Here is a 13,761-nt window from a genome sequence, read left to right on the forward strand (position 1 = left end):
CCCTCTGTCTATAAACAAACAAACAAACAAATAAATAAGTCTAATTGTGTATGTATGTATGCATATATGTAAGACCCCTAAAACAATTCCTGGCACATAGTTAAGCACTCAATAAATGTTGGCTGCTGTGATCACGTGGGATGGTCATGCCATCTCTTCCTGACACTGACACTATAGTGGTAAAAATTAAACTCAATTACATACAAACAATATAATTTATATATTACCCAGCATTTATTTCTCTTTCCTTCTACTAAAAAAGCAACTTGCAGACCCTTGATTCTCAATTATAATTTCCATTACCACCTAAGAAGAGATTGCTATTGAAGATGTTAGCTAAAACATCTCTAACCCTTCAATTTTCCTATTTAATAGCATAAGAAACTTACAATATAGTTTATCTTTCTTCTCACAACTCAACTAAACTAGGCAATGTATGTGAACAAATACATAATACATGGGAATCTCTTTACTAATTCAAACAACCTTTCATCATTCTGCTTATTTCACAATTTTCAAGGATTTTAAACTTAGTTCAACAGGAGAGCATTAAGAAATAACTAAGTTTACCGCCCTGGCTGGTGTAGCTCAGTGGATTGAGCGCGGGCCTGCGAACCACACGATCGCGGTTCGAGTCCCAGTCAGGGCACATGCCTGGGTTGCAGGCCGGTTCCCTGCAGGCCAGTTCCCAGCAGGGGACGCACAAAAAAGGCAACCATACATTGATGTTCCTCTCCCTCTCTCCTTCCCCCCTTCCCCTCTAAAAATAAATAAATAATAAAATAAAAAAAAGAAATAACTAAGTTTAATTTGTTTTTTGATTATTTAATAACCTGAGAAATATTCTTTCAAAGCCATTACCTCATAATTTTTATCAAGAAAGAAATAAGAAAAAAAGTAATATCTTAAAAGAAAACAAGGATAGTGCCTAATACTAAATAAATATGGTCATCCATGTTATTTTATGGGCAAATTTATACTACCTTAAGTAATTGTACTGCATAAAGTACTAGACTTCTATTACTAGTAATGCTAGTGTTAAAAGAAAGGAGTATCACATGGGATACAAAGTAAAAATGTTAAACAAGACCACTGCTTTGGGTCATTAGGTTTTGGAATATAGCTAATGTGCCAATATTTGAAATCTACAAATAGGATTCTACCATTTTTTTTCTAATTGACCCTAGTGCCTAAATCTAACAAACATACTACTCTAAGAAACATGTAGCATTACATTACATACAGAATGGATTTAAAACCATTACATATTATGTGAAACTCCTAACATTATTTGTTTCACAAAATTTTATTTATGTCCTTATTTGGGGAATATGTCCACTCTAGCACTGAATTTTTTTCTGAGAATCATCCATAAATGTCTAAGTCCTACCAAAAATAAACAGGAAACAGTGTTGAAAAGATGCAATGTATCTGGATCCAAGGTTCATAAAAACAGGCTGGATATAAAATCATATTCTAAAATAATTCCCTATGAAAATTTAAGACCATCAAATATGAAAATAAAGAAAATTATATTTACATTAAAATTAAAATAATATACTTAATACTTAACATATTAATATTAAATTAATGAGAATTCTAAGCCTTGAGTAACTAAGTCCAGAAAAGACTTATTTTTTAATTAAGGGTCCCAGAGAGTCCAACATCTCAAACAATTTAACTTAGCAGTAGTAATAATGTTAGGCTGTCTCTTTCTAAAACATCTTTGAGAATTAACAAGATTAGAGTAGAAGGAACAGTAGAAATGTCCTATTCCAGTCTTGTCATCTGAAGGTTAAACATGCTGGAACCCAGAGGAGTGCTTATCTAAAGTGATATACACTAGTCTTTTACAAGGATAAAAACCTAACTCTTGACTTCCTTCTATTACTCAGCTGTATCTCAGCAATCCAATTATAAAGCCCACCAAGTAAATAAACGAAACGGATGCTGGCCAGAAGGATCACATCAGCTTTCCTTTCTCCTGTTCTTTGATGACCTCATAATAATAGTAGCTTTTATATTCTTTTATTCAACAAATCCTGAGCACCTACTATGTGTCAGGCATTGTTCTAAGCACAGCAGTTTTTATATAGGATGTCCAGTATACCATAAAAAGATACATTAGTCCTGACTAAGCTTATAGTATCACAGTAGAAGTTTGAGATATTAAATATCACAGGTACAAAATGTTATTAAGGAAGATTTTAAAAATATTTCCAAATAAGGGAGACAAGGGATTCCCGGCTTTAACTTGAAGGGCAGATAGGCTTAAGATAAGACTTGTGGGAGGAGTGTTAGGCATTCCAAGGAGGGGACAACAAAACACAAAGACCCAAAAATAAGTGAAGAGGACTTGTTTGGAGAAAAACATCCACTTTGCTGGACTGCAAATCATACTACCAAATAAACTTAGAGATGCAGAGGCCACCCTGACTAGTGTGGCTCAGTGGGTTGAGCAACATCCAGCAAAGAGAAAGGTTGCTGGTTCAACTCCCAGTCAGGGCACATGTCTGGGTTGCGGGTTAGGTCCCCAGTTGGGGCTCATACAAGAAGCAACCAACCAATCAATGTTTCTTTCCCTCTCTTCTCCTCTCTCTAAAAAATAAAAAATAAAAAGTAGAGGCCACAGTGGTGAAGGGTCTGAAATATCTGAAAGTAATTCATCATCCTGTAGATGTAGTGACCATGAAAGATTTCTAAGGAAACTGCATTTAAGGTTAACTTAGAAGAAAACAGCACAAGAAGCAGGGAATCATTTGGAAGTTGGTGCAATCCTGTGAAGACATACTGAGACTTGAATTAGGGTGAAAGTAGGTATATGGAAAGATTAAAACGTTACAGAAGTAAAAAATGATATGTTGTGACAACCACTGCAAGCGGGAAGCGAAAGACAGACAATTTGGAGCTTTGATGGGAAAGAACTCAGGATATACCATTAACAGAAAATAGGCAAACTAAACTAAAGGCTGAGCTAGATGTAACCTGTTTAGAGATTGGTATAAACGGGGCGGGGGGTGGGGGGGAACGTACTGATCTTGTTTCAGAAAAGCAAATCTTCCCTTAGTAAAATAAACAGAATAGACTATGATATGTAAAGTACAGCATGGAAAAACACCCAAATTCAATCAGTGTAATTTGAAAATTGGATGCTTTTTATACTTAGTACATTTGTATAAACACAGGTACTAAAACAGGTCATATTTTAATTATAACATACATACCAAGCCTCAGCATGTTAAGATGCTAGAAATGCACTGTATATTGAAGTAATATTTAACAACCACAGGAGAAAATCAGTTGACGAATCAGTAGCAAAATGAAGCTAAGCTGTAGAAGAGAACAAATGATCCATTCTACGCACCACAGTTATTTGGTCCAGTAAGGTAAGTCTGTAATCATCAATTTCTTCCAATTAAATAAAACCCATGTGTCAAATTTGAGAACCTATCTGTACCACTGCCTTCTAAAATGAGCCACAAGGGTTTAACTGAACTGACATTGTCCAGAATGAATGGTTGGTTCAATGAAAAAGGACCAACTTACCAACCTAGCTTCTGGAATGTAAAGCTTTTTATTCATAGTTTCAAAGGCAGGGCTGAAGGGGACCAAAGTTTTGCCACCCCAAAATATTCCTTTTGGAATATTGACTTTGAGCTGGTAGTTAGGAAACAAAAAGATTCGGAAAGAACCTCTGACCCTTCCTTTACTTGCCTAGAGGAATTCAGATAGAAGACTAGGCTTAAAGGAAGGGAGCAATACTCTAGCATCATCACAGAGACCAACTGTGGCAGACAGACAAATCTAGCAGCAAAGCCTGTTGGCGGAACTTCCCTCTGGGTACCATGGCTTGTGACTGGCCCAGCAAGATTGTTTCCATGTCCACTCTCTCATCGGCCTGTAAATTGTTTATTTTCCCTTTGAAATCCCAGACCTCTGACCACCATTTTCCTTGGTCCAGAATGGCATGTAAACCTCAACGGCCCAATGCATTTTGGTCTCATTTTCTTATGCCGCCTCCTTATGTACTTCTGTTATAAATTTTGGACATTTTCTCCTATTTTAAAAGACAAATGAACAGACTTAAAAAAACATCCTTGTAGTCTTTCTGCCTTCCATTTAACAAGAAAACTAGGAGCTCCTTCAAGGGCAGGATTTATGTTCTAAGACAACTCATAGCCCCAATGCTCACTCAGGTTTCAGGCAGCCCCCAAAGAATCGCTGATCAAAGGAATAAATGAAAATCCACCAAGGAATGTTTTTCAAGTATACACACTTTCAAAACTTGGTATTATATAACAGCACAGAGCTAATGATCCAACGTTGGAGTGCCTACTATTCAACAGGTACTGGAGTTACAAAACGAGTAACACAAGACTCCTCCCTTGAATTTAGAATTCATTTCTCCAAACAAGTCCAACACCAAAAGTTTCACCAGAAAACCTTGATTTGCCCTATTTGTGTGACCATCAGTGAGTCTCTTAACTTCTTCAAGGTTGTTTCTCATGTGAAATACAGATGAGGAGGATTCATATGAGAAGATGTGAGAGGGCCCTGTGCGAATCACAAGCACCATGTAGGCCCACTGACCTGCCACAGGGCTCACCAAACTTGGATCTAACACATCATTAAAAGTGACACTAAGCATATGCAACCATTCTAGTGGCTCAACACAAAGCATCATCTTACCATCACATGGAAAGATCCTCAAAACAACAGTACTCTAAATCAGAAATAGGGTGTTAATATGAGGACAATATAATCATGATAAAATTACTTATAAACTTTTGCTAGACGATTTTTAAAAATTAAAAGTACGTTTTAATTCACCTGAGTTTTGTTGGAAAACTCCTACTGTAACTTAAGACAAAGAATATGATTAAAATTCAAACTTTAAATAATACTGCTGAATGATGAAATAATGCAACCACTTTTTAAAAAATAATGCCTTCTCCACCTAAGACATCTCAAATGAGCGTAAAAGCCCAATGTTTCAAAACTTTAAACTTTTGAAGTATACTAATAAACAAATTTGGAGGAAAAATTAAGACTTAAGTACTTCAACTGACCAAATCCAGCTTCTAAATTTACAAGAGTAAGCTTCCCCAAAGGCATGTCACATATCCACAGCCCTGTTTTCTTACTCACCTAAATTAATCCTCACAAGAAATAAATACGCCACTGAGCCAGAATTTCTTCAAAGAGTATGTCAATCAACCCCACATTCTCAAAGATAACGTTAAAAAAAAAACACTAAAAAGCTTCCCTCAAAAATAAAAGATGTTAATATGCTTCTGAGCCAAATGTCGACGTCACCCATTTCAACTTAATTGTTTAACAATGATGTACAAACATGAAAATGCATCACCATTTACTTGTGCACGGAATTTACACAGCAAGGAAACGTTTATCATATGAACCTTGGAGTCTTCTTTTGATGGTTTTATATATATCATCTACTGCTCCTTTCACTTAATTCAGAGAAAATTAATAATGAGATATCAAGAATACAAGATTTAAGACTATTTTCCAGAAAGATGACTTTTAAAACTGTTCTTCTATTGCTTGGATGATACAAAATGTTCTTAACAAGACTCATCTGCAAAGAACTGCTCCAGTATTCAAGCTTTTGAAGATTCTATTTTCAAAATTTGCATTAGTAAATGTTCTCTTACCTTCAGCTACATCGTCATCTACTGCTCCTTTCACCTGAGAAAAACACCACTGAATATCATTCCCTCCTCCAGCTCCTGGAAAAGAACACATACCAATTAAAACTGCATTCTGTTCATGTTTACTCTTGTAAACACTGAGATGGTATCCATGGTTGGCGTACTAATAGCCTAGTACTGCCCACATATACAACCAGTACCCCAGCACACTAACTTGAAAAAAAAAATTAGTTCCCAATAGTTGGTACTACTTTAGGACAAAAAAGAGATTCCAGGCATGAAATATTAAAAGGCCATATACTGTCAGAAACATTATATATGTGTTCAAAACTTCCCTTCCATTTTCCCTACCCCTCAAATACAGTAAAAGCCTTACTTATATATAAGCAAGACCTACCAGAAGAAAAAAAAAACAAAACCAAAAGTCAGAGTTTTCCTTTAAGTGTACAAAGACTCTGCAGAAGATTCAGTAAGATTAAAATACCACTGAAACGTGGAAGGAGGAGAAAACTTCAGGAACATTACTGCCTGGGTGAGGAGTGTAATGATTCGTAGGCAGCCTGTCACCAAAGTGCACAGACAGCAAATACAACATGCAACACCCATTTCTTGCATTTCATTCCCAGCAAATCAGTGACTCCACAGAGAAAAAGCCACAATGAAGGCTGGTGAAGAGATCATCCAGGGAAGCTTGTTTTGCCTCCCTTTATCTTATCCCTCAGATTTCAAAGGACCTTGCAGAAATTAATTTTGCTTATTTATCATCATCTAGTGCAAAACAATTTTAAGTTTAACTATTCAACAAGGCCAAAGAGCAACTTGTGTATAGCAAGCCGTAAGTCAATCCAACTTGTTAACTTTGTCAAAGGCTTTATCTATCCAAATATTGAAAAATCCAGAATTGTTTTGGTCCCTGAATGTTTCTATTTCACTTTTAAGTACTGAGGAGGAAATATCCTGGATCTATGGAGAAACTGAACCTAGGCGTAGTACTGATTCTACCAGATTATTTAGCCACACCACAATGTACAAAACTAATCCCCCAAGAAATTACCTTTCTCTTCCTTCACTCAACATTCCTTGCTTAACATTCTAACCTGTTTTTCTCTATGCATCCTCCCCCTCTCGCAAGCTTTTACCTACATCTCTCTCCTCTTGGCTATTTATATCACTGAACTCCACAACTATTTTAACTAACTCAAATTGAAACCCTTTCAGGAAAAGGACATCTGCACAAGGCTAACATGCAAAACGGAAAGTTGAAATCACATTTTTCATGCAACTTGCTCTATCAAAGGCCTTGCACTCTTTGGACATAAAGGGTAACAAACGAAAGAGATGGTTCGAGACCAAAAAAACCTCAGGTTTATAGTCTCAAAAATATACGTACACATAGTGCGGGGGGGGGGGGGAAGCACGTTATATTTTAACTTGTAACGCACTCTTCCTGCTCAGTGCAAAATATATTTGTATAAACACCCAAGAAGGCTTGCAGCAGGGGGAAAAACAGTAATTAAATGAAGAAAGGTCCGCCAAAGAGCCGGAGGGTGGGGGGCGGCTGGAGGTTACACCAGGCTCCAAAGGAGTAGGGACAAATCTGCACTCGCCCCCACCCCGCCCCACCCACGCCTTACCCCACAGCTCGCCGGCACACACCCCACCCCCACCCGTGCCAAGGTTCCAGCCTTCATTTTAAAAGCCATTTCGATTACACAGCGACCACTCGCCGCACCAGAATCCTCCCCACTCCCACCCCACCCCACTCGACCAAATTCCCCGAAATCCGAGGGGCGCCCCGAGGCTCTACGACAGGCACAGACGGTCGCTAGGGGGTGATGGAGGGAGGAGGAAGGAAGCGGTGCCTTGTCAGTGGCCGAGGGTGATTTCTCCTTTACCTGCCATGTTGCGCTGCAAATGGTGACCCTGCTGGGTTCCTCGGGGTCTCTGCTTCCTGAACTCACCCCCCTCACCTGGGGATGGGGGGGTAGAGAGGGCGGATGGCGGCGGATGGCACCTGTGGGGGTTGGGGGCGGGGGTCCGGGGAGAAGGAAGGAGGGGCGGTCAAACGAGCCAGCAGGATGGTGGATTTCACTCTGGGGCTTCCCCGCTCTTGCTTTTTCTCCAGCAGTGGCGGCGGCAGCTACAACAGCGACGGCGGCGGGAGCAGCAGGGGCAGGCGACTCCACTTTCAAAATGGCGCCGGCTGGCCTGGCCAGTGACGTCACCCGGGGCGGAGCCGCCGGGCCGGGCCGGAGGGGCGGGGCGGGGCGAGGGCTGGGCGGAGAGGAGGAGGAGAAGCGCGGGGGTGCGGCGGGGCGAGCTCTAGGCCCCGCCCCTCCCTCCCTCCCTAAGCCCCTAACCCGGGTCAGGCTGCTTGTCCTGGCTGGAGTGGCTTCGTTGCGCCCGACCTAGCGTGCTGGTGGTCTGGTCTCTCGCAGTGCCGGGGTGCCCGCTTTCCCGGTCTTGCTGCATATGGGTGTCCCAAACCCTCGCTCTAGTGTCCGTACTCCGAGGCGGGCTCAGCTGTCCAGCTACAGTGCTCGCTCGCGGGGAGTCTTGCGAGCCTGTCTCTTTTGAGCGAATACCCGTATTGCTCCTTCAAACAGTGACCCTGTGCGTTAGCCCAGAGGCAAGTGAAAAAAGGGACAGTGGTGCAAACTCTCTCCTTGGCCAAGGTGAAAGTTCGCGGAGCCAAGAAGGACGTAGCTGGGCTGGTTCCATCTGGGTGACCCGGGGACTGAGGTGAGAGTCCTTGGGGCCTGAAAGCGGTTAAGAATGTTTCTAAACAGAAAAATGTATTTGCTAATAGCAGAATATGGCCGAAAAAGTGGCCTGTTCTGTCCACCTAAAAGTGTAGAAACAGTGAGTAAGATCTGCGCTCTGAAGCCAGGCTGCCAAGTGCCGATTCCACACAGGAGGTGATGGTAACAATCCTTCCTACCTTATAGGATTGTTTCAAAGACTAAATGACTTAATTCAAGTGCATGATAAATGTTAACTTCGGTTATGATTAGATTTGAATTGAAAGCATCTTCAACAGAGTTAAGAGGTATAAGGAAAAAAATACGCAGGAAACTAGTCATCAGCAAGATGGGACGTGCACTTCATCGAAAAATGTGTTCATGATGCAGTCTCAATGTACATCTCACTGAATCTCCAGGATACTCCCAGGAGAGAGACATCCACGTTTTCCACACGAAAAACAAAACAGCCAGAATTTGACCTTAAAGTCAAAATGAGTGATAAGGTATTTGAAGACCACGGGGAAGTTTACAATATTTACATCTCCTGTTTATCATGTCCATTTTCTACCTTTTTCTGGATCTCCAGAGAATTCTATTGTAAAGTTTCCAAATTCCTCCACAAATGAAAACCTGCAGTGTTGTCTTACTATTCCTCCATTTCTACATTAATATTTTTTACTTTACTAATGGGCAAACCAAAACCGAAAATCCACCCTGTATCTGTCATCTTCCAGCTACCTGTGCAAACAGGTACAAAACTTCAATGCATTTGTGTGCTGTAGGTACTTCTATTTTGATTAATTTCATAAATGTACTTCTCTGACCATGCCTTTATTGTTTCTTTCTCCTTTCACTAGTGAGGGCTCTCTGCCTTAACCAGAACTCTGAGGGGACAGAAGAGAGAGAGAACAGACCATTAAACTGGGGACTGGCACCCCAATCCGCAAATCATTTTTCTTTCTTATACTTCAGTTTTTGCCATGTGTAAGATACGAATGTTAACACATCCTGGAAAATGATTTGACCTGCATAAATGATTTATTCTTAGAAGCCAATAAAGCTTGCCTAAAACTGCGATGATTATAACAAAAGTTCATATAGCACGGACAATGTACTGAACACTATTCTAAGAACGTTGTATAGAGTCCTGAGAAGAACTGCTGATGAGATGAACTAAGATGGATATAATAATCAAAGGCCTGTGCATCTTGGTACCCAGCTATGAGTGGACCTGGCACTTTTGAACCTGAGCAGTCATTTCAGCCCACCATAAACTGCCTCCCTTTCTTCTGAATGGCCCTTAGGAAGAGAGAACAGCATACCCACTAGCCCAGAGGCAACGATTGCTCTTGTCTGTCTTTCTTCCGTAGCTTACATTCTATCTTCTATCCTCTTCACTAAGGCTTCTGTCCCTATGGATTCTGTTAAGGTCATTAACAATCTCCATGTTATCAAATCCAATAGTTACTTTTTTAAAACATTTTATTTATTTATTTTGAGAGAGAAGGGAAGGAGAAAGAAAGGGAAAGAGAGAAATATACATGTGAGGGAGAAACATCTGTTGGTTGTTTGGACCATGGACCTGTTGTAACCCAGACATGTGCCCTGACTGGGAATCTAACTGGCAACCTTTAGGTTCACAGGCCAGTACTCAATCCAGTGAGCCACACCAACCAGGGCCAATGGTTACTGCCTCGGTATTATCTTTCTCTGCTTCCCAAAGGCAGTTGAAATGGCTGATCTCTCCATGCCCACTGAGACCCTTTTTTTCCCTTGATATGTGATTGGTTTCCTTCCAACCTTTCTAGCCACCCATTTCATTTTCCTTGACTGGCTCCTCCTTCCAGTCCACCCTCTAAATATTAGGGTGACCTTTCTCCCTAGCCACTGTCCTGGGCCCTCTTCTCTAACTGCACACTCTCCCAGAAAACCTCCTATAGTATTTCCAGATATTAACAGATGTAAATATCATGTATTTATCAGTGGCTGCCAAATTTAGATCTCCAGCTCTATCCTCATCCCAGAACTGCTGACATAAACACCTACCTGCCTACCTGACAGTTTTATAGATTTATGATAAGCATGTCAAACAAGCACCACCAGAACGCAAGTCTTGATTCCATGTCCCCTGCACCACAGCTTAGACTATCCCTCTGCTGGGAACAGCACCATCCCTCACCCCAGTGTTCCCCCATGCCCACCCCCTTTCCTTCCTCAGCAGGTAAATGGTTATTCCAAAACCAATTTAGATGTAACTGCCTCTAGGAAGCTTTCACTGATATTTTTTCCCATTGCTTATCCACCTGAAGCTGAACTTGTTGCCCTTCCTAAGTATTCTCGTAAAATCTAATATACTTCTCCCTTACTGACTTATGTTTAAACTATGTAAGTATATGTCTGTCGTTAGACTCAGTGCTTTGGAGGTAGGAAGTATGTCTTATTTATCCCCATATCATCATGCACAGAGTTTGCTGGATTAATGGGTAATTGAATAAATCTCTCTGGCTTGGGAAGAAAACCAGTGGAATGCTGGCTTGTTAAAGCTCACCATTTCATAAATATTTTTACTTACCCTTCTTATCCCTGGAAAAAAGAGGCATTTTACAAATTATCTTGGTCATTCTGATCCACACTTGTTAGGCCATAGTTGGTTAAATATGTATGTTGTGTATAGATAGATTCACAAGAAGAAAACCCTCTGTGGGTTTTCCTGGTGAAGTCCTAGAGAGTCTGTAAGTCCTGGAGGTGTCCTACTTCCAATTCAAACTGAGTGGCACCAAGGACACCCACAATCTTGCCAGCACCATAGAGCCCCTAAGACTCACCTGTGGATTTTTGCAAGACAGCTTTTTAAAGTATATTACATGGCAAAAAAAGAATCACTTGAAAGTTTTTTTCTTTTTTCTTGGAGTCCAGATGCACACAAACCTTCATCTACACTGAATAAGAAGTGACATTGTTTGGATGCTCCTTTCCTCTAGGTAGTTAGGACTTGGTAGGGGAGGAGGGTATCTAGGAAAGATCATGAAGTCAAGGGTAAAAGAAGTTCCTGTTTAGAAAGTGATACATGTTGGCAAACTACTACCCTGCTTTCTGACAATGGAGCAGGTTCAAGGGCTTTATAAGGGAAATTATAAGAATATTTTTATGTACTTTCTTCATATCTACAAACTTGGCCTGGTAGTCAGTTTCCCAAAACTCTACAAAATCTAGACTATAGTGACAGTTCACTCCACAATGTTCAAGCTGTAGAACTCGCCATCAAATCACCAAAAATCCTACACTAGAAGGATGTAAGTGTTTAAGAAAAATGGCAGTGAATCCACCGGGTAGATTGTTATGTAATCAAACTTTTGTTAAAAAAAAAAAGAGGAAATTGTTTGTGCTTTAGGTACAGGATACAAAATGCAAATACAATATTAAGAAAACCTGATATGATCACAAGTGTGTACAACAAAGCATGTGGAGCCAAAAAAGACAGGAAGGAAATGTACAAAGGTGTTCCCAGAAATGTCTCTGGGCAGTGATACAACGGGTATTTTTTCTTTGATATTCATGTTTCTCCAAATATTCTATAATTAACATATAGTAAGGGAAAAAATAAACTTAATTTTAAAAGTTAATTCTAATGTTGGTATTAGAGTATGATGATAAAATCTATGGTATAGATTTTTCACATTAAAGTTGTAGTCCATTATAATGGTATATACAGATGTAATTTAATCTTTGGTTTGACTATAAAACAGAGAAACATTCTCTATTTTGTTTTTTCAACAGTACGCATAGGTAACAAGGAAGGAAAGGTTAGTAAATTTATGCCATTATCTTCTGTATATAAGTTGCAACCAAAAATCTTGTTTTATTTCTTCATGGGAGGTAAAGTCCATAAATTTATAACCTGAATTTACAATCTATATCTATTTGTTATAAAATGAAAACTTGACTTGAAATTAAACATTATCTCTGAAATCTATTTTCAGTGTTCTTATTAAGTGATCTCAAATGACCTGCAATGTAGGCAAACTATTATCCGAACCACCTATCTGATTGAAGTATGTACAAGTCTACTTCCTCACTGCAGATTTTTTATCTGGCATTGGAGTTTAGCTCTGACCCTGGTATGTGTCTTATGCCTAAATAACAGAAACGTATAGGCTCCGGACTGGAAGGAACTTTAGGCACTAACTACCCCAGTTCTCACAATGGATGCCTTCCTATGTTCACTTAGCCTCTACTTAAAAAAACTTCCATTCTATAGTGAAGTTTTGCCACATTTTGCCGTATTTTCTTCACAATTTAAAACCTATTTCACTGCTATTCCTTTCTCTTTTTTTCTTCCACAACGATGCTCTGCTCTCACTCATGGCACTGGTGTGCTGCAGCCAACTCACGGGGGCTCTCAAGAGCTGATTGTTCAAGGACTAAGAATGTTGTGAGCTGGTTGTTAAAAAATAATTATTAAAAATTAAAATTTAAAAGCATATGATTAAATTGTTTATATTACAAACAAAGGACATAAATCCTCAAATCTCATCACTTCTTAATTATTTCCACTACATTTTACTATTTTCAATGCTCTGGAGGTTTTTCACGTGCATCGTATCTGTGGAGCAGAAATCAGTCACAATTGGGTATATTTACACCTCGGAAATCAGCAAATGCCAAAAGTCAGGGCTCCCTCCCCCACCCTCAGGAAAGCTGGTTGTTAAGCCTTTGCCAGCAGATCTCTGCCCATGAATTCATGCACCTCAGCAAAAGTAAGTCTCTGCCCTAAGATTAGACTCTGCTTTCCCTTCTAATCAGCTTTTTACCCTACAGCATTTCCTCCCATTGACACCAGCCAGGTATGATGACCATCATCTCCATGATGAATCTGAACTTTTTATTTTAAAACTTCAGTTTTAGGATGTTTACTAAAATAAGCCCACACCTTGGATGTGAACCTTTGTCTTCCATGGAGATGGTGAAATGGTGAGGTAGAATGAAGACTGACCAACCAATGTCAAAAGAAACCTATTCTCTCAAAGGTTGTCTTGAGCTGCAATAACGATTGACCAGATGTGTTCGAAAGTGTTACTTACTCATTTCTCACCATGCTGCCAGTTGCATAGCTCCCATACTTCCCCTACCAGAAACCAGTCCACATCTCTGCCCCAGTGTTTGATAATGCACTTTCGGATTTACTTAAGCATTTGTTTGTGTGCTTTAACCTTACTTTGGACCTCCATTACGTTAGGTTTGTGGTATCTTGCCATTATCCACTTCCTACTCACATCTAGCTCAGGGCATTCTGCTGCAAGTCATGAGAAATTCTTCAGTGCTAATGGTTCTTTCAAGCCTCACAG

General features: G+C 39.9%; 1 protein-coding gene across 4 annotated transcripts in view; it reads right to left on the reverse strand.

The window, feature by feature from the left end:
* Positions 1 to 7,875, reverse strand: part of PPP2R2A (protein phosphatase 2 regulatory subunit Balpha) — a 92,506-nt gene extending 84,631 nt beyond the window's left edge. For 2 of the 4 annotated variants that reach the window (XM_037167092.2, XM_037167091.2), the window contains exons 1-2: positions 7,568 to 7,875; positions 5,676 to 5,750 (exon numbers count right to left, since the gene is read on the reverse strand). In XM_037167092.2, the coding sequence (XP_037022987.2) occupies positions 5,676 to 5,750; positions 7,568 to 7,574 (82 nt within the window). In that variant the 5' untranslated portion in view covers positions 7,575 to 7,875. Of the gene's footprint in view, positions 1 to 5,675; positions 5,754 to 7,567 lie in introns of those variants that run through there. The other 2 variants (XM_037167093.2, XM_037167094.2) reach the window with 2 other exon arrangements.
* Between the last annotated feature and the right edge of the window lie 5,886 nt (positions 7,876 to 13,761).

The sequence above is a fragment of the Artibeus jamaicensis genome, unplaced genomic scaffold (assembly GCF_021234435.1).
Source record: "Artibeus jamaicensis isolate MK-2021 breed Jamaican fruit bat unplaced genomic scaffold, CSHL_Jam_final contig_477, whole genome shotgun sequence".
NCBI classification, from domain to species: domain Eukaryota; kingdom Metazoa; phylum Chordata; class Mammalia; order Chiroptera; family Phyllostomidae; genus Artibeus; species Artibeus jamaicensis.